This window comes from Myotis daubentonii, chromosome 8, assembly GCF_963259705.1.
Source record: "Myotis daubentonii chromosome 8, mMyoDau2.1, whole genome shotgun sequence".
In the NCBI taxonomy this organism is placed as follows: Eukaryota; Metazoa; Chordata; class Mammalia; order Chiroptera; family Vespertilionidae; genus Myotis; species Myotis daubentonii.
Genome location: NC_081847.1, coordinates 67,743,635 through 67,765,538, shown reverse-complemented (window position 1 = coordinate 67,765,538; position 21,904 = coordinate 67,743,635). Strand labels below are relative to the sequence as shown.

The 21,904-nt window shown below is 42.0% G+C and overlaps 1 protein-coding gene across 2 annotated transcripts in view; it reads right to left on the bottom strand.

Annotated features, from left to right (window-relative positions):
- Positions 1-3,730: 3,730 nt before the first annotated feature.
- RAB7A (RAB7A, member RAS oncogene family) overlaps positions 3,731-21,904 on the bottom strand; it is a 45,242-nt gene continuing 27,068 nt past the window's right edge. For both annotated transcript variants that reach the window (XM_059706817.1, XM_059706814.1), the window contains 5 exons: positions 20,978-21,038; positions 18,777-18,903; positions 11,816-12,034; positions 9,552-9,680; positions 3,731-5,167 (listed from right to left, as the gene is read on the bottom strand). In XM_059706817.1, coding sequence (XP_059562800.1) covers positions 5,072-5,167; positions 9,552-9,680; positions 11,816-12,034; positions 18,777-18,903; positions 20,978-21,030 — 624 coding nt within the window. In that variant the 5' untranslated portion in view covers positions 21,031-21,038 and the 3' untranslated portion in view covers positions 3,731-5,071. The remainder of the gene's footprint in view (positions 5,168-9,551; positions 9,681-11,815; positions 12,035-18,776; positions 18,904-20,977; positions 21,039-21,904) is intronic.

The following is a 21,904-nucleotide window of genomic DNA, read 5'->3' as shown; positions in this document are numbered from 1 at the left end:
GTCTACACTGGTGGGATGATCTGAGTCAGAATAAGGGTCAAATATTTTTTTTAGTTTTTACAATTTTTTATTTTAGAATTCATTATTGTTGAAAGTATTACACTTCCCCTTTTTCCTCCATTGATTCCCTCCAGGCCACTCGCACCCCAGGCCTTCACCACCCTATTGTCTGTGTCCATGGGCCATGCATATATGCATACAAGGTCTTTGGTTGATTACCTCTCATCCACCCACCCTCCCCCACCTTCCCTCTGAAATTCCAAGCTATTCCATGCTTCCATGTTTCTGGATCCACCCCATCAGTTTGTTACTTAGATTCCACATATAAGTGAGATCATGTCTTTTTCTGACTTACTTCACTTAGCATGTTACTCTCCAGGTCCCTCCATGATGTCTCAAAGAGTAAGAGATTCTTTTTTACTGTTGCATAGTATTCCATGGCATAAATGTACCACAGATTTTAAAAAAACCAACATTTTATTGATTTTTTGCAGAGAGGAAGGGAGAGGGGTAGAGTTAGAAACATCGATCAGTTGCCTCCAGCACACCCCCTACTGGGGATGTGCCCGCAACCAAGGTACATGCCCTTGACCAGAATCGAACCTGGGACCCTTAAGTTTGCAGGCTGATGCTCTATCCACTGAGCCAAACCGGTTAGGGCATGTACCAGATTTTTATCCACTCATCTACTGATGGGCACTTGGGCTGTTTCCAGATCTTAGCTATTGTAAATTGTGTTGCTATGAACATAGGGGTGCATACATTCTGATTGATGTTTGGGGTTTTTTAGGATATATTCCTAGAAGTGGGATCACTGGATCAAATGCTAGTTCCATATTTAACTTTTTGAGGAAACTCCATACTGTTTTCCATAATGGTTGTACCAGTCTGCATTCCCACCAGCAAGTATACTGGGGTTCCCTTTTCTCCACATCCTCACCAACACTTGTCATTTGTTGATGGCAGCCATTCTGACAGGTGTGAGGTGGTACCTCATTGTCGTTTTAATTTACATCTCTCTGATGATCTGTGACTTTGAGCATTTTTTTCATGTCTCTTGGCCATTTGTATGTCCACTTTGGAGAAGTGTCTATTTAGATCCTTTACCCATTTTTTAATTGGATGGCTTGTCTTCCTTTTGTTAAGTTGTATGAATTTCTTATATTTTTTGGATATTAACCCTTTTTCAGATGTATCCTTGCCAAGTTTGTTCTCCCATACAGTGGGCCCCCTTTTCATTTTGTTGATGGTTTCTTTTGCTGTGTAGAAGCTTTTTATTTTGATGTAGTCAGAATAAGGGTCAATTTTAAGGACAACTTCAAATAATCAAATCCATAGCTTGTTGGAATAAACTGAGGTGAAGGTAAGCACAGCAGTATTTCACATCCATGCTGTGAGAGTGAATTTGGATTAAACTAAGCAGAAGTATCGAAATGAATTTGTGTTAGTGCAACAAATTCATTCCCAGACATTCTTCTCAAAAGAAACTTATTGCTGCTGTGCCTGTGTGGCTCAGGGGTTGAGTGTCACCCTATGAACCAGGAGGTCACAGTTCGATTCCCAGTCAGGGCACATGCCTGGTTTGCAGGCTAGATCACCAGTGTGTGTGTGTGTGTGTGTGTGTGTGTGTGTGTGTGTGCGCGCGCGCGCGCGCGCGCAAGAGGCAGCCAATCGATTCTTCTCATTGATGTTTCTATTCTTCCTCTCTGAAATCAATAAAAATATACTAAAAAGAAAAAGTGACTTATTGTTAGAGCAAACAGATGAATATAAACATAGCAACACACATTCATCTCAATTCACATTCTTTCTGGGAGGCAGAGCAAATTCAAATGAACCTCAGCAGTATAACTGAAAAGAATCCTTACTGCTTAGTGAAGCAAATGGACTTCTCTCAAAAGCACATTTATGGTGAATCCAAGTAGGGATATGGAAAAGGATAGTGTATGAGTGCCAATTTCAGTCGTAGCCATTGCTTCTTACTGTAAACCAAATTTAGATGAGCATAGTGTGTATGTGTACAATTTAGGTATAAACGATAAAAATCAGCCAGACATTGGGCTGATGGGATATTAGAATGATTAGTCACAGGGTGGAGTATAAGCAGAGTTGAATATTCAAAGTCAGGATTGATTAGGGTCTGTTTCTTATTTTTAATATATTTTTTTATTGATTTCAGAGAGGGAGAGGGAGAGATAGAAACAACAGTGATTAGAGAGAATCATTGATCGGCTGCCTCCTGCACGCCCCCTACTGGGGATCGAGCCCACAACCCGGGCAGATGCCCTGACCAGGAATTGAACTGTGACCTCCTGGGCTCATAGGTATTTGCTCAACCATTGAGCCATGCCAGCTGAGCAAGGGTCAGGTTCAATGTCATTTCAAGGGGACCATGTTTATAGAATGGCCGTCAGTAACAAGATGGGGGTGAAGATCAGAGTCAAGGTCAGTTTATTATCAAGATTAAAATTAGGGTGAACTATTAATGGGATCAGGGCCACCTACAAGGTTACATTCAAGCTTAGTTCAAGGTAAAGTAGGTTAATGTTAGAATGATCATCAGTTTTAGAATGATGGTCAAGATCAGATGTCAAGTTCCATTTTCATGTCATGTTCAAGGTTAAGATCAGAGGAACAGTAGCCTGGTTTGTAGAGCTGAGCATCACACTAGGTCTATACACCATAGCCCCAAGTTGGAGAGGACTCTGTTTCTCTTGAAGCCAAGCAGAACACCAGTTAGGCCCAGCTCAGGGAGTGGGACCAGAGAAGATTTAAGCCACAAACCCTTAGCCATGGTGGAATTATAATGGTGAGCTCCTAAGAATGCTTTTTTTTTAAAATATATTTTTTATTGATTTTTTACAGAGAGGAAGGGAGAGGGATAGAGAGCCAGAAACATTGATGAGAGAGAAACATCGACCAGCTGCCTCCTGCACACCTCCCACTGGGGATGTGCCCGCAACCAAGGTACATGCCCTTGACCGGAATCGAACCTGGAACCTTTCAGTCCGCAGGCCGTCACTCTATCCACTGAGCCAAACCGGTCTTGGCAGAATGCTATTTTTAATGCATGAAGTATGAACCAAGTGCAGGTACAAAAAAAGAAACCAACTGAGGAGCCGGAGAGTGGAATCACACCAAAGTAGAATCTAAGAGCTATGTAAACAGGGCAATTCTGCAAAACCTACACTCACCCACTGACTGAAACACTGCACTTTATAAAACTGGTTCTAGGTGGCCTCTCTTCAGTTGCAGTTGGTGGCTTACATGTGCTGGAATACAGGGCCCCTACTGCCAAATCTTCCTCTCCTATGAAAAATCAGAAATCCAGAACTATGTAATATCTAAGGACCAGCAAGTACACCAATTAAAAAACAAAACACAATACAACACAAAGGCTAAGTTACACTCAGGCTGTGCTGGTCTATGGGTTACCAGCAGTTTGTGTTTGCTCCTCTAAAGGGCCAATGTTTTCCATTCAGGCCCTCCCCCCTCCTTCCCGCCAATACTATGATTAAAAAGACAAAACAAAACAAACAAAAAAGCCAAAACAAACTAGGGACAGGTACTGCAGGATTGGATATGAGAGGCCTTTCTGTCTCAAAGAGCCAATGTGCCCGGTTATGGAGGGCTCTCCTGCTTAATAAAGCATCGGTTATGATTAGCTAGCATGGTGTCTACTGAGCCAATGTTTCTAGAAGAAGGAAAAAAGACAGGGAAAAGGCAGATGGTCTTTGCTCTTGTTACATTTTATTGGCATCACGTTCATCTCTTTACAGAAGAACTCGGCCCACACCCTAGAATGCAGACCTTAGGGAAAAACGGAAGTGCTTCGTTAAGCAAGCTACAATGCAGGGGCAGATCCTAGGGAGGGCGCAAAACTGCCAGGGTTCCATACCAAAGAAACAGGTTGAGCAATAACGGGCAATATTGGGGAGCTGGTGGGGAAAAGGAGAAAAAGGTTTGCTAACCTAAGGATGCCACAACCCTGAAAGGAGTGCCTTCTAGAACAAAGGTAAAATCACTAGGACAGATCTGTTAGGATTTTCCTTTTCCTTGTATACGCAGGATGCTGATCTAATGGGAAGTTTCAAAGTGTGGAGCAGAGGGGGGGAAAAAAGAGTAAGAATTTTAACAACAGTCATTTATCCACTGCACACACCACTGTATTATGCAAATCAACCTTTTGGAAAATTTAGATACAGGAGGGAACTAGATAGTTTTCCCCCTGGAGAGATGAAAAGCTTTTTGGCTCTTAAGTCTTTGATAAAAGGCGTACATAATTCTTGTGCCTACTGTACAGAATACTGCCTCTAGCTGGATTTCTGAATTCTGAGTTGCTAACAATCTGCAATCTAGACAGGGTTCAACCCTCCATCTTACATGCCTGCATTACAGGACTTAAACACATAATCCAAGAATTTCTTACACTAATTTATATATTTTTAATTGGTTGCATATATTAACATGTACTATAAGATTCTTTTCTAAGAAGCATTACATAATAAATGGATACTGTAAAAAGATCTGATTAGTTAAAAGTAACAAGCATTAACAGATACATACAAAACTCAGCCTGATCAGACTGGGTATGAGCCTGTAATGAAGCATGGGGCACCAGCCTTCCCAAGTGATAGCCTTCACGGAGGGGGGAGAGGAGGGGGTAAAAAGATCACAAGACCGTTTTTTAAAAAAAAATCAAGATAACTAATTAGACACAGATTAACTGTAAACAGTTCTCTCTCCCTGGTGGACGAAAAGAATAGGCTTCTGATTCGACTGTACACCAGAACAATTTCTACAGCTGGCCCATCCTGTTGCCACATGAGGGCAGATGCAGTGTGTGGGCAGACCCTGATGGAGCCACGCAGGCCTGGGCTGCTGGAGTCTCTGCTGTGTCAGGTCTGTGTGTTGTATGGAGGGTGTGTCTGGTGGGGTTTCTTTTGGCAGCTGGATATGAGATTACTTTATGTATACGTTTTGTTTGAAAGAGGAGAGGGGAGTTTGTGTTGGAAGGCCTAAGTGTGTTCTTCGTTTGTGAAGGGCTCTGTGCTCTGCTCGGACCGCCCATTCAGCAACTGCAGCTTTCCGCCGAGGCTTTGGCCCGGTCGTTCTTGTCCAGTTTGATGGGTTCAGGAAATTCATTGTACAGTTCCACCTCCGTTTCCTGGGTAACGAGAGAGAAAGGTTTGTTACTTGGCGCACTGGGGAATTCCTGTGGCATATGCACACCTAGGCATAGTGGGTAGAGAGTGGGGACAGACCTAGCAGTGAAGAGAGGGCAGAAGGCACACAACCCTCAAAAGCTGAGCAATAGGAAGAAAGGTTTTGTGATAATTCCAGGACAATGTGAAGAGAGAAATTCACAGGAAGAATAGCAATCGACACTGAGCATTCAGGACAGAAGCCCTGCATTAGATCACAAGCTGGTGGCTTGGAGACCACAGCCAGCTCATAGATGCTTTCAGTATGGTCCAGATAGCCACCAACACAAAAAGATGCCGGGATTTTGGCAACTCCACGAGGCAACAGTGAGCTAAAGCTGAGTGCTAGCTGCCTCAGTTCCAAAACATTCCTCCAGTTCTCTATCTGCCACTTATTTTTCTGGACTTAGGGTATATTTTCTTTTACCCCCCAAAGGTTTAGGAGAGTTATGTTTCCAAATGCTGCATGCTTAGAAACCAGCTGTGGATGAATTTTATCACCATCTGTGGTAAGAAGGGACTGGGACAGTTTAGTGGGATTTCTGCTGAATTAACATTTTTCCAATGAGGAGCAGGTTTCTACTTCCTGGTGTAGGAAAACAATTTGTCATTTAAGCACTGACTACCAGTGTGCCAGGAACTGTTCTAGGATTTGGAGATTGAAGCAGGGATGTTTCTATTCATTAAAAGTTCCCTTGGGCCCTAACCGGTTTGGCTCAGTGGATAGAGCGTCAGCCTGCGGACTGAAGGGTCCTAGGTTCGATTCCAGTCAAGGGCATGTACCTTGGTTGCGGGCACATCCCCAGTAGATGGTGTGCAGGAGGCAGCTGATCGATGTTTCTCTCTCATCGATGTTTCTAACTCTCTATCCCTCTCCCTTCCTCTCTGTAAAAAAATCAATAAAATATATTTAAAAATAAAAGTTCCCTTGGAAAAATTACTCCGTTCGCAATAGCTATAAAAAGTAAAGGAAAAAAAGAGAGAGAGAGAGAGAGAGAGAGAGAGAGAGAGAGAGAGAGAGCACCCTGTCTCCATCTGGTATTCCTAACCCTTGCCAACCACCTATCTACTTTCTGTCTTAACAGATTTGCCTATTTTGTACATTTCATTTGATGGACGTTTGTTTGGGCTGTTTCCACACTTTGGATATTATAAATAACGCTGTTATGAACATCTGTGTACAAGTTTTTGTGTTAACCTGTTTTCATTTCTCTGGGTATATACTTAGCAGTGGAATTGTTGGCTCATACGGCTTTCTTAGGTTTAACTTTCTGAGGAACAGTTTTCCAAAGTGGCTGCACCATTTTACATTCCCACCAGTACATGGGAATACATTTATTTATTTATTTTTAAATATATTTTATTGATTTTTTTACAGAGAGGAAGGGAGAGGGATAGAGAGTTAGAAACATCGACGCGAGAGAAACATCGATTGGCTGCTTCCTGCACACCCCTACTGGGGATGTGCCCGCAACCAAGGTAAATGCCCTTGACCAGAATCAAACCTGGGACCTTTCAGTCCATAGGCTGATGCTCTACTCACTGAGCCAAACCGGTTAGGGCTGGGAATACATTTAATATGAAAGGCAAAGGATCTGAAAAATTAGAAAATCTTATTGAAGGATATAACACAAGGCCTAAAATAATAGCTGTTATGGACTGAATGTTTGTATCCCTTCAAAATGAATATGTTGAAGTTTTAACACCCAATGTGATTGTATTTGGATTAATAAATTAAGGTTAAAATGAAATCATAAGGGTGGGGCCCTGATCTGACAAGATAACGTGCCCTTATAAGAGCCATCAGAGTTCTCTCTGTCTCTCCCCACTATCCCCATCCTCTGCATGTTCACGCAGGAAAGGCCAAGTGAGGACAAAGGGAGATGGTGGCAGTCTGCAAGAGATGAAGAGAAAAAGAATTTTCTGGCACCTTAATTATGGTCTTTTGGCCTCCAGAATTGAGAGAAAATAAAATTTTGTTATTATTTTTTTAAAATATATTTTATTGATTTTTTACAGAGAGGAAGGGAGAGAGAGAGAGAGTTAGAAACATCGATGAGAGAGAAACATCGATCAGCTGCCTCCTGCACATCTCCCACTGGGGATGTGCCCGCAACCCAGGTACATGCCCTTGACCGGAATCGAACCTGGGACCTTTCAGTCCGCAAGCCGACGCTCTATCCACTGAGCCAAACCGGTTTCGGCAAAATTTTGTTATTTAAGCCACCTAGTCTGTATTTTGTTATAGCTCCCAGAAGATACTAATACAACAGCTATAATACAATTCCAATCAGAATCTCAGTATAGTTTTATTTTCAGGAAGGGTGAGGAAAGAAAAAGGTGGAACTAAAATAAAATTCTTAGTCTAAATGGAAAATGTACCAAAATTGCCAGTAAAAAAAAACATAAACAGGACTGTGAGGGGAGACTTTGTCAGATCATACTATAATGGTAGTCAAATCAAGTTGGTCAAGGCAAGGAACAGATAACTTACCAGAACAGACTGGGAAGAACAGAAATAGATCCCAATATATATGAACATTTAATATAACAAAGGTAATTTTTCAACCCAGTGGGGAAAATGGTTTAATAACCACCTACTAATATTTGAGATAACTGGCTATCCCCCTCTGGAAGAAAAAGGGGAGTCGTTTCCTGCCATAAGCCAAAATAAATTCCACCTGAATAAGAAAACATGTGAGCTAGACACAGGAAACGCAGAAATTTAAAATGACATACCTAACTAAAAAATTACTTTTTTCCTATGGCCAAAGGAGGTGTATATATCTATATACATACACTATACTTTATATACAGTATATAAAAACAGCAGAGTTGGGAAAAAAATTACTTCCAGTACAGGTGAGGTTAATTTCAGTTCACAAAGAGCTTAGGAGGACTGAAGGTGTCCAGGTAAGTGCTGTACTGGCTACCTGTAGCAGAGAAAACCCAAAGATTGGCAGAGTGTCAGCAGAGTTACAGATGATGCCGACCACCTGCTGACAAGGAGGTAAAAGAAAACTTGCATTGCTAGTGGGAACTAAAGTATTACTCACCCTGGGGAAAGCAATCTGGTATCATCTCTTAAAAATATACACGGCTTTCAATTTAACAATCTCAGTCCTGTGAGGCTAGCTTATACAATACAAGCATTATAGTAAGGCTATAGAGACAGCAATATTCAAAGAGAAAAACTCCAACAGTGATGGTAGTCAACAGGGAACTGGTGGAAAACAATTTCTCACACATATTTAGTTTTGCATGCAATCAGGAAAAACACAATAGGTTATTAATCTAAGTGTGAGAGTGGGTTAAAGGCCGGGGGAAAGAGGGAGACAAAAAGGCTAAGCCTGCATCCTGGTCAGGTCCTTTCCTGCTGTATCCGTGTTTCTCAGTGGGGTCTCTTGGCATTTTGGGTGGACCAATTCTTCGCTGGATAGGGCTGTCCCTTTTCATTATGGAACACTCAATGCAGCCCCGTCTTTGGAAAACTCATTCCAAATTTCTCCCTGCTCACAAGTCCAGATGCCCTATCCTGCTAAGACCCGCTGCCATCTATACAGTTTCCTGGAGCAAGCAGAACCCGCCTGGCCCTTTACAACCACTACATGCTCCCTCAAATGTTCTCTGCATGCCCGATGTGCACCTCACCTCTGACAACCTCTCAATCCGTGCCTGACTACCACACACTACTGACAATGCTTCATGACTTGCCTTACTCACTGGCCCTAATGAAGCTGCTAAATCAAAAAAGCCTTCAACTCCCACATGACAACACATACCATTTTATCTGTGAATAGTTGAGTGAATAACACAAGAAAGAAAATGCTGGAAAATTTTATTCAAGGAATACAATTCCTAGAGCTTCTGGTTAACCTTTTGATGACAAAAGTCAGTCCATCTCATTTAGTCGGTATAACCACTGTGCAACCCTGCCATTCTCATTTTAGAGATGAAGAGATGGAAGCTCGCCAGTGATCAACTAGATCTACTGATGGGTAACAGAGCCGGGGTTCCAAGTCAAGTTTACCCCTCCATGAACAGGAGTAATCCCGCCAGGGGCCCCCAAGTGGCCCGACCTCCTTAGCATGTGAAGAAAATGAGAACATGCCCAGCCAAACAAGGGTAGCCTCAGCTGAAGTCTTCACTTCCCTGCATCATTATTCATAACCAAGTGGCATTTCTAGAAGCTTTAGCAGAATATGCCATTACTTCCCAGATAAACATTTCCTGGCTACATGGAAAAGGGTCGGCTAGGAAAGAAGATTAAGAATAAGGAAGCCAGGCAGGGTCTGGGTCAATGGCCAGTCATCACCACAGGGAGCCAGACAGCTGCCAGAGACCAACCTGTTTAAGTGCATTCCGTGCAATCGTCTGGAATGCCTGCTCCACGTTGATGGCCTCCTTGGCACTGGTCTCAAAGTAGGGAATGTTGTTTTTGCTGTAGCACCAGGCCTGTGCTCGTTTCGTGGCCACCTGGAAGGAAGCAGGGATATGTGTGCTCATATTAGAAGTAGCCAGCACTGACTCAGCCCTTCCCAGGGGGATTATTGTCCCTAGTCTACAGGTAGCATAGGTGAGGAAACAGGCTTCAGGCATGAGGATGTGCAGTGGGTAGGGGATGGAGAGAGACCTGCTGGCTATGCACTGTGTAGCTAGGATTCAAACTCAAAGCCCATTCTCTTACAACCCATGGCTTTTGACCTTCTGCTATACATAAAAGCAGCTTGTGAAGGGAATAAGAAGCCAGCCCAGGAAGAAATGAATGGTCTCTCCTGGGACTTCAGAGGACCCAGCACAGGAAATGCCTAACAGCTTGGTCTTAAGGTTTGCAGTCCCTTCCCCATTACTGCAAATGCTATGTCACCTGTGCCACACACCAAAGTGCCAAAGAATTCTGCAGCTCTCAACAACACTCTTGACCCTCATATCCTAATTCCTTCCCCTACCCCAGCCAATTTTCAGGTACAAGAGCAGGACTAATTCACTTAGGAAAAAGATTAATGGTCAGAAATAAACCTTAAGAAAAAGTCTATGTTCCCAAGAGAAATGCCACATGAAAGTAAACCAGAGTAATTTTATTCAAAGCTCAAAGCAATTTTCTACACCAATGATGATCTAGGCAGGTCCTTGAGGCATTGGGAGAGCACTTGAGAATGACAAAATCGAATTCCTTCCTTTTATTTTAAATATATTTTTATTGACTTTAGAAAGGAGGAGAGAGGGAGAGAGAGATAGAAACATCAATGATGAGAATCATCGATCAGCTGCCCCCTGCACATCCCCTACTGGGGATCGAGCCTGCAACCCAGGCATGTGCTCTGGCCGGGAATCAAAACACGATCTCCTGGTTCATAGGTTGACACTAAACCACTTAGCCATGCCGGCTGGGCTTAATTCCCTCCTTTTAAGTGCAGAAAGGGAACTGAGGCTCAGAGGCCAAAGGTAATAGCCCAATATCACAGCCAGCTGGGCCAGCATTGGGATTTAAACCAGGTCTTCTGTGCCCTGGTCCTTAAAGGCTGCTGGTCTAAAGTTAGCTCACACTCTCATGTGAAAATACTAGAGCAATTCTGGGCTTAGCACAGAACCCTTCAAATTCACATGGTCCCTTAGAAGCAAGTGTCTCTCATAGGAGAGGAAATACTTCCAAATTAACAGTGCATCCTGGCTGTCATGGGTCAGTGGTTGAGCGTGGACCTATGAACCAGGAGATTGCAGTATGATTCCCGGTCAGGGCACATGCCCAGGTTGCAGCTCGATCTTTGGTGGGGAGCATGCAGAGGGCAGCCAATCAATGATTCTCTCTCATCATTGATGTTTATACCTCTCTCTCTCCCTCTCGCTCTCTGAAAACAATAAAAAATATATTAAATAAAAATTAAGAAGAGGCAGGGCAGGGCCTCTTTTGGGGGGGGGGTGCATAAGCCAGGTTTTAAATTCAATTCGGACTTTATTTTTGTTAATATTCACCTGAGGATATTTTTCCCATTGATTTTCAGAGTGGAAGGGAGGAAGGGGGAGAGAGAAACATCGACGTGAGAGAGACACATTAATTGGTTGCTTCCTCCACAGGCCCTTTGGTGTGCAGGTTGATGCTCTAACCAGTTAACACTTGCCAGGGTAATTCTGTCTTTAAATCCAAAAGACCAAAATGCAAGATACCACATACCCTCGTCAAATTGTTTCACTAGGACAGACCATGAGGGGTGGCCAGTACAGGCAGCACCTCAGCATGGACTTGCTGCTCTGCTGACATGACTTCAAAGGGACCACCACTGCAGACTTCACAGTCCCTATTTTACCACAGGGAAGCCAACATGGCATGCCTTTACCCAGTTAGACAGCAAGACTCCATTCCAAGGGCTGAGCACGTAACTCATTAGCTATTCCTTCCTCCACCCCTCACCCCCATGGGGCACACAGACATATGGGGTACTGGTCCTTGAGGCATGTGGCATTATACCAATCAAAGCTGAAAGCAGCACCTGTCATCCCAAACTTAGCTGTCACTTTTAAAAGGCCTTTTCTGTGATCCAATAGCCATAACCTACATGAGGGTAGGTTCATAAGCCTCCACATTTATGATTCCCACCATCTTTAGCACTTACTTGTCTGTTTTCAAGGTCAATCTTATTTCCCAACACCACGAAAGGAAAGTTTTCAGGATCCCGAGGACTGGCCTGGATGAGAAACTCATCTCTCCAACTATCAAGGGTTTTGAAGGTGTTGGGGGCAGTCACGTCAAATACCAGAACGCAGCAGTCTGCACCCCTATAGAAGGCCACACCGAGAGACTGGAACCGTTCCTGTCCTGCCGTGTCCCAGATCTGTGAGAGACAAAACATTATTCCTTGGGGTAGGAGCACCAGGACTGAGGGAAGCCAGAGGATATGAGATGGATTATGGGGCCAGCCAGATCAAGCAACTTCAGAATTCAGGAAACAGATTTCACTACCAGAGTATCTAAAACAACCCAGACAAATAGCATAAATGTGAGTAGGTGTGTCTATGAGGGGTGACATTGAGTGTGAACTCTGGGGCCCTAGACAATTTTATCTTAATCCAGGTGGTAGTCACATTGGTAGATATTTATGAAATATTCACACTATAAAAATGAACATTTATGTATTCTGGGAACTGTCTGGGGGTGAATATAGGGAGATGATGTCTCACTAAATTGTATATATAAATCTATGCATTTCACTGCATATAGTTTTAAAAAATCAGCTTATTTATTATGTTTTATTTATACCTCAAATAAAAATCAAAGCAAAAAAAACAAACAAAAAACAAACCCTGACAGAGAGATAAAGACAACAAGTACACATTCTAGAGTACAGATGAAAGCTAGCTTTTAATCAAAAGAACACCAGACCCTAGTGACCAGCTCAAAGTTCTCATCACACATTGCCATGCTAGGTTCAAAGAGCAAGGGTGGCTTTCTCACTGACCTAGATCTCTAACAGGGCCACTTGGTCAGCCTAGAGCAGGGGTGGGCAACCTTTTTGTGAGTGCGTCCCAAAACCAGCAAAATCTCTGACTCAAAATTCTTCTGCGTGCCAACTCTAATTTTTTGAGAACATGTTACGCCTACTTGATATCTCTTAAGGTGTATGTATGTGAAGAACCTTGAAGAAGAAATAAAATTCATTTGAGCAACAAAAACACAGTATATGATGATGAAAAATACATTTATTTTTTAATGTATACATGTACACCGATAGTCCGACAGAAAACTTTATGACTCCATTTGATATTATCAGTGGCACTTTTGCTGCTGCATCACTGATGACAGAGATTTTATATCAGGTTTATATTTCGTGACCTTCAGAGATATGCACGAGCTACTATTTTCATCCGTCAGGCTACTCCTATTACGAGACTTAACAAAATTGATCACTGAGAACAAAGATTCACAAGCATATGTGGATGAAACCAAAACACTGGTCGGATCTAGGAAGGCAGGGAGAGTTAAGGCAGAGGCATAGAAATTGCTCTTCCCCTCTCTCGTCAATCCATGTCTATGGTCTTTAAGATAACTTGTTGTGCAAAATTATTTATTTATCTTAGATGCACCTACACTGAATTTATCTGAAAAATAAAGAAGTCGATATTAAGAAAAAAATTGTAAATGGAAGATTATAAGAGAGGGTTTCGCATGCCAGCAAAAGTTACTGGCGTGCCATGTTTGGCACGCGTGCCAGGGGTTGCCCACCCCTGGCCTAGAGAGATGACAGTATTCTGAGAACAGCCGCCTGGTTTAGGAGAGTGCCTGGGTCAGAAGTAGCTTGCAGTTACTTCCTGCTGACATGGGTCTTCAACTATTGGATCCACAGTGTGTTTATAGGAGAACCACTTAGGACAACATGAAAACGTGGACCATCCTCATAACCCTAATAAATTCCAGCTTTATGTCCAAATCACCAGCCAACTCCCCCAAAGGCCTGGGGTTCAAACCAAAATGGAGTATGGATTGGGTCACTCCAGTTTTCTATCCAGAATCAGATTTTGCAAAAGGATGGTTGACCTCCTCTTTGAAGCCCTTCTCAGTCAGTCAATCTTGCCTCTCAGTGATCCTGAACACTTGGAGAACATGTCAACTGCACCCAGGCCACAGGCTAAGCTCCCCTTCAGGTAGAAGCCTCATTATATAAAATGAGGTAGGCTGCTTGGTTAGAATATGTAAATATGCATAATGGCAATAAAGTAGGACAAGGCAGTATTATGGGATCAACACTTCTTTATTACTACCAAGGTAAACAAAGCTCATGATGTTCTAAACCCAATACCTCCTACAACGCTCTCCAAAAGGAGTCCTAAAACATACTATGCACTTCTAGACAGTAGGTTTACTGTTGGGAACTGGCTCAGATGACACAGTGGCAAACAGGAGCAGAGCCATAACTTAAATACTGTTTGGAAGACTGGAAATGGCAGCATTAAAACCTTTAAGAAGCTTCAAAAAAGCAACACAACTACATAGGCTGAACACTCTCTCTCACAGATTGGTCAAAGTAGACCAGGCTGATGGCAGGCTGGAAGGAGCTACTCTGGTTACCAGTGTCAGTGGTGAGCAGAGAGCATATCTCAGCTTTCTGTTGAATAATAATTCCCAGAAGCCCCAAGGTTACTCCTGTTAGGGCAACTCTGAGAAGTCCACCTCATCCTTTCCTCTGATGTATGTGGCCTTCCACAATCAGTACATGACAGCATGGTCAACCAGACTCTTGGCCACACCTCTGGTAGCAGGGAGCCTGACTTTGGTAACCCACTCCCTTCCCAGGCAACTCTAACCAATACACACTCTACTTACTCTGGGAAGAACCGTTCTACAATAGGACATGTCCAAGCAGCCACAGAGGTTGTGGGAATGGAGTTGGGAGGCTGTCATGAATGTCTGCATGAGGTATACAGCTCAAATGACTGGGTAAAGGAAGCAGCCACTCAAATGATGATGTGATGATGGCTTATATGTAAGGATAAAGGGCAATAAAAGACAAATTCAAATCTAATTATTCTATCTGCTTCTCAGCAGGGTGTGGAGACTAAATCCTGCCTGCCCCCAGTACAATAAGCATTTAGTAAGTACACAGTAGGCAAAATAGGATCTCTACTGACAGTAGATAACCAGTTCAGGGACTGCTGGTGATGCTTGCCTTGGCGGTTTTCTGTTTTTTCAACATTCTACACTGAATATATATCTCTTAGAGTGACAAAGCGAACCTTTTCTCATAAAAAGAGACTAAAGTGGGGGAGAATAAGGAAAGTAGAAAGAGACAACTACTCCTAAAAAGAGAAAATAGGGAAGAAACATTTTAAATCTAGGTTTGGACAAATTTAATAAAATATTTTTCCTTAGAGAAATAATATCGTTATGTAATTTGGGTAATCAAAAGAAAAAACTCAATCACTTGGCTCCTGCCCAGAAAACATCTTCACTAGCTCATGTCTTATTCTTACCCACATTGTAGGGTTTTATGTAGCTGAAACCTTATACCACACATCACTCTACAAGTTCTCTCATATCACTCCTCTGCCCCGCAAAACACCACGGTGTTCACCCCAGCAATAACTCCCATCTTTATTGTTGCTCAAAAACTCGGGAAACTCAGTGAATAACTACATTCCTGTTTTTTACAAAAACATTGTTGCTAATTTTTCATATTATAAATAACTTAATAATAAACATGAACATACAAAGCCTTTTCTATATTTCAGATTGCTTCTTTAGGACAGAATCACAAGAGAACTATTGGGTGGAAGCAAATGGGTATCTGGCATTCCAGATACACAAAGATGGCAAAGTAAGAATTTTTTCTTCTTTTTTTTTTTTTTAAATATATTTTATTGATTTTCTACAGAGAGGAAGGGAGAGAAATAGAGAGTTGGAAACATCGATGAGAGAGAAACATCAATCAGCTGCCTCCTGCACATCTCCCACTGGGGATGTGTACGCAACCCAGGTACATGCCCTTGACCGGAATCGAACCCGGGACCCTTCAGTCTGCAGGCCGACGCTCTATCCACTGAGCCAAACCGGTTTCGGCAAGAATTTTTTCTTAAAAGCTGAAAAGTGTGTATGTGTGTGTGTGTGTGTGGGGGGGGGGGCAGTTATTCCTAGCAAGTTTCCAGAATTAATTTAACTTCAAACTTAGAAAAAAGTTCCATGGCTGTGATCTTTTAAAATTTTTAATATTTAAATTGAAACATTTTATTTTCTACATTCAAAATACACCTACTAGTCTAATGTAAAAATTCCAACACTGCAATTTTAATGTCAGTTTTCTCAAAGATGTATTTTTATTGAGTTCAGAGAGGAAGGGAGAGGGAGAGAGAAAGAAACATCAATGATGAGAGAGAATCATCCATTCTTCTTTCAGGCCTCATCTTAACTGCCACTAAAAATCTCAGAATTTTCAACTTTTGGTTACTGTATTTCATTTTCAGAAGTTGTACTAACCTATGTGACTTTAGTTTTTTCTATGCAGATATATAAGATTGCTTTAATTCTGTGAATATAAAAAACACCCTAAAATCACCATTTCCACTGGCTCTTCTTGTCTGTTTTCTTATTTGGATTATCTTTTATTGTAAGCTGCTAAAAGGTCCCGAAAAATATGTGAGGATACCTCAAGATCTAGGATGATGATGCCTTTGTCCGAAGATGATCGTTTTCATTTACTTGGTCTTTTAAATTGGCTGCAAAAGCACAAGGGGGAAAAAACCCCACAAGGGCCGGCCCTTTGTTCACCTCTCAGGAATACATTCTCTGTTCCACTCTTTCTGGACTCCACTCAGTGCCCCGTGGTTCTCCAGGTGTTTACTCCAGGATCCCAGATTACCAGTGTGTGTGGCTCTAATATAGGGGCTCCCAACCCTGAGGGGTTAGGCTCTGACTTCTGAATCCGTCCACAAGACTATCAATACCACAGCTTGGTTCTCTAGGTCTGTTTCTCCTGGTGTAGGAAGTAGCACATATGTGTAAAATCTTCAGGTGGTACTTTATCCCCAGCACCCCAAAAGGATTCCATTTCATTCTGCCTTCTGTTGCTGTTGAGAACTCATCCGTCGGTTGGTCCTTTGTAAGTAATCTGCCTTTTCTCTCTACTTGCTCTTATGACTCTGCTTTTTGGTGTTCTGCAGTTTTGAGTTTTCTTAGAGACAATCTGCTCAGTTCTTACAGTTTACTGTTTTCTTCAGCTACTTTAATTTGCAGTTTAACTGGCTATTTAGTTTATTTCAATGACTATTTTTTCACTTCGTGAAGTTGTAAGTTTTCCATATCCCCATTTTTTTTTATAGTATCTCTTTTCATTTGGTTTCTATTCCTTTTTCAAAAGTCTCTAGTCATTGTGAACATTTTTTGCGGTATATTATTTCCTCATGTGGCTATGAGCTCATCTTCTGTCCATGGCTTATAAGTGTCCCTACAGAGTAATCTCATCTTTGTTTTTGCCCACAGTGATAGGATTTATGTTAAATTCTTCCAAAGATTTGTGTGCAGAGTATAAACTCAATACACATATGAGCACACTGGGACTGAGATTCTCCAACAAGGAGGCAAAGCCCCAAGCCTATTTTTCACACACAAGCTTTGCCACTTTCTTTGGTCGAGGTGTTTGGTCCTGTTTTCACGTCTTTCCAAAGTCCTAGACAAGTGTGTGGGTGCATGTTTCCAAGGGAATTCTCAGTTCTAGCTCCCCTACCTTGTACAGTCACAACTCCTGTCTCTGCTAATTGATACAACTCAAGTTCCTGTTCCGCAAGTGCAAATCACCACAGCAGGAGCCCCTGAGCTTATCACTAACTTTCAGTTCCCTCTTCTTTCCTGTAATCTGGAAATTTTCTTTTCTCAAGCTTGGCTTCTTGAGAAAATATGAGTTATATTTTGAACATCTCCAGGTACATGTATGGGGGAGGTAAGAAAGGGAGATCCAGAATAACTGTGTCCTGAATGTGTGAGTCAAGAAAGTATGAAATCCTGCCCCAGCTGGTTTGGTTCAGTGGATAGAGCATCGGCCTGCAGACTGAAGGATCCTAGCTTTGATTCCAGTCAAAGGCACATGTCCAGGTTATGGGCTCGGTCCCCTGCAGGGGGTGTGTAGGAGGCAGCCGATCAATGACTCTCTCTCATCACTGATGTTTCTCTCTCTTTCCCTTCCTCTCTTCAATAAAAAAATATACTACAAAAGAAAAAGAAAGTATCAAATCCTTACTCTCTGGGAGCATGTCACAGCTCAAAATTAACACATGTAAAAACTTTTACCATTGAATATAACTTGTATCATTCAAACATTGCAGTGAATCTAGTGCTTGCTAGGACACAATGTATTTGTCTCTAGAAACTCAGTCATCCAGGGACATCATTTTAATAATATGGAGAGGAAACTTATATGAAGGAAGAAGTTTCAAGACATCATCTGGACAAAAGGTGGAGACTTCAGAAAAGGTGTATATGTGACAAAGGAGCCTCAATGGAAGCACATTCATGTGTACATGAGTTGGAAGAACTGGCAGGAATGAAGAATATTTTGTAACCAGAATGTGAAGGCTTTCAAAAAACCGTATTTTATCCTAACTGTAGAAAGGGAAGCCCTTGAAAAATCAAGCTGATACATGAAACAAACAAACAAACAGATTGGCTTAACAGAAACACAACTTTGGCAGCTATCGATAAGACAAATTAAAATAATCCAGAAAAAACAGGAAAATTAATGACTGCTACAAGAACCTAGACGGGAGACAAAGATTATTATTATTTTTTTTCTGCCTAAAGCACTAGGCAAGGATAGGAAGAAAGGAAAAAAATTAGATATTTTGGAAACACAAGTAGGGACCTGGGTTAAATTTAGCAAACAAAACAAAACAACCCAGAAAGTCCAAGTTAAATTTTTAGTATGTCTTGTACTATATTTGAAACATGCTTGAGGTCTTGTATTTTATCTGGTAATTCTACCTGTAGTGAATGATCCATGAAAATAACAATGGGATTTGAAGATCAGGGAGGGGAAATGAACAAAGGGTTAAGACTCAGTGAACTTAACAAGGCTTGTTGAGACGTGTGCTTACCTGCATTGTAACTAGTCTGTCATCCACCATCACCTCCTTTGTCAGAAAGTCTGCTCCTATTGTGGCTTTGTACTGATTACTGAATTTCTTGTTCACATACTGGTTCATGAGTGATGTCTTACCAACTCTGAAATTGGAGAAAAACCACAAGTATAAATCAACTAGGAAGGGAGCAAAGCTGATTCTGATACTTGCAGCTTTGAAGGAACCTGCCTGTTGTGAAGAACAGGAAACTGAGCTCACACACAGGGCAGACAGCAAAATTCCCAGCATTACTCATTTGAGGTTGTATTTTCTCCTGGGATAAAAACACAGGATACAGATGTGGGCCACGTGTTAAAAGCTGATATATACAGGGTGTCCCCAAAAAATGTATATACACTTAACAGCTAATAGCTTAATTGATGTTTCTTTCTTTTCAGATTTAACCCATTGGAATTAATAGGTATTCAAAGTGCGTATATATATTTTTGGGACACCCTGTATATGTATTTTATTGATTTTATAGAGTGGAAGGGAGACAGGTGGGTGGGCGGGGGTGGGGGGCTGGTGGTGAGAAAGAGACATCAATGTGAGAAACATGGATTGGCTGTCTCCTGCACACACCCCAACCGGATATCAAATCCGCAACCTATGTACGTGCCCTGACCTGGAATCGAACCTACAACCTTTTGGTGTAAGGGACGACGCTCCAATCAACTGAGTCACACTGGCCAGGATATTGCTTATAAGTTTTGGTACAGACAATTCAGCAGGTAGAACCATTTTTTCCCTTCCAGAAGGATGCCAGCAAATACTCTCCAAAAATATCTCTGCTGTCTTGGGTGTCTCTCCATTTAATGGTTGTTATTCAGTCCAAGAAATAATAGCAAGAGACATCCACTGGATTTGAGAGATACATAGGGCAGTCAGCCAACCAGCTGCTTCAAAGTTTCAAATCTGTCAGAGAAAAAGCACCAGTATTCCACCATACCAGAATCTACCTCAAAGTATGCTCCTTTCAGACATGTTTTTCAGTAAGAAAGTTAAACAAGAGACCATGTATGATTTTTCTCCTGATGAGGTTAGTTAGGCAGGATGGATAGAATGCAAAAGCCTTCCTCAGGGCCAATAATGCCACCTTTCTTTCCCACAAAGGAGCACATTCCTTTTCACACGCAGATGACCTGAAAATATAGACACAGCCTAAGGCAGAGTTCTCCAACCCAGGCCACCTGAATTAGAGGTTCTAGGAAGCATTTGGAACCAAGGCCTGGTGTTTCTTTTCAGGCAAGTCTGATTAACACAGGACTAAAAGCAGTGCCTTGCAATCCTGACAGCACACCAGAATCATCAGGAGAGTGGTGTATGTGCGTGAGCGGGAAAGAGGGGAAGAGGAGGGGGAAGGACAGGGGGAAGAGAGAGAGAGAGAGAGACATGAATTCTTGTATGTGCCCTGACTGGGGATTGAACCTGCAACCTTGGCATATTGAGATGACGCTCTAACCAACTGAGTGATCTGGCCAGGGCCAAATGCTAACTTTTAAAAGGCTACTCAGGTGATTAAAAACAAACCAGCCAGGGCATACAAATTGCTGCCTTTTTAAAGAAAGGGCAGCGATCACTGGAATAAAGAGGTACACCTGTATTCATTATTATTAATTAAATTTTTTAAAAAATATAGCCTCCAGTAGGTTTACGCTTTCATAGGTCACTTCAGAAGCCAAGTCTAAAAACCTCCCACAGAATCTTAGCAGTTACTAAAAAGTTAGTACGTGGTAGATCTTGGATCAGAACTCAGTTCCCTAGTCTGAGGCTCTTTCAAATCCTGAAACAGGCACAGCAGTAGGAAGATACTGCATAACATACCCCAAGCCCACATCTAGTAGGCCCAATGCCAACATCAGAAAATCTACATAACAGAAGTCCCTGTCCCTAGTCTAACTAGCTTGGAAAAAAAGTGATTCCCTGAAAAACTATTATTAGTTGAGTTCAAATAGTCACCCTTTTCCCCCAAATCATGCCAAAAATCAGAGAACATAGGGTTACGTAACAAAGAATAATTCTAATTTCTATGGTGTCCCCAAATAGCAGGAAGACCTAGGGCCCTAATGCCACTGCAATTAGAGAAGTGGCAAATGTCGTATGGCGGGATGGGTTCCAAGGAAGTGAAGTTTAAATCCAAGACAATTTGTTAGGTCAAATTTATGAGAAACACTTACCCTGAATCTCCCAGGATGATAACCTTCAGCAACACTTTCTTCCTAGAGGTCATCCTTCAAACTAAAAGAAGAAAGAAGAAAGCACTGTAAGTAGAGGGAAACACCAAGGTGAACCACTTTCCCTGGCACAAACACCTAAATGCCCCAGGAGAACTGTGCCCTCAACCCTCCTGCTGGCCATTTCCCCTACTATCTAGGGCAGTGATGGTGAACCTTTTGAGCTCAGCGTGTCAGCATTTTGAAAAACCCTAACTTAACTCTGGTGCCATGTCACATACAGAAATTTTTTGATCTTTGGAACCATAGTAAAACAAAGACTTATATTTTTGATATTTATTTTATATATTTAAATGCCATTTAACAAAGAAAAATCAACCAAAAAAATGAGTTCGCGTGTCATCTCTGACACGCGTGTCATAGGTTCACCATCACTAATCTAGGGGCTGTTATAGAGAGCAGTATCAGTCACTAGAACTCTGGACCCCAAAGGTAGGCAAAGGCACATGGCAGGTCATCCTGCCCCTGGGAGTAGTCTGAGAATGGACTGTCCCGCTTGGATGTGGGAACAGTTGGGATTAATGCAGAAATTTACAACCTTTCTCATCTCACGGTGCACATAAACGTATCACTAAAATTCGGCGACATTCCAAAAAAAGTATTATATTTTTTGCTGATCTGACAAAAAATAGGTGTAATTTTTATTCATTCATACCAGACTGCTGTTGCTGTGTTGGCCACTGTCGTATTTTTATTTGACAATAAAAATCTAAGGGAAAAGTGGGCAGTGCCCCTAACTAAATAATCAGGTATTGCATATTTCAGAAAATGCATTGGAAATCCTGGATTAATGTTCCAACTTACTCAGCTACACCCTACTTCCTTCAAGTCTCTGCACAGATATGCCTTCCTCAGAGAGGTGATCCCTTT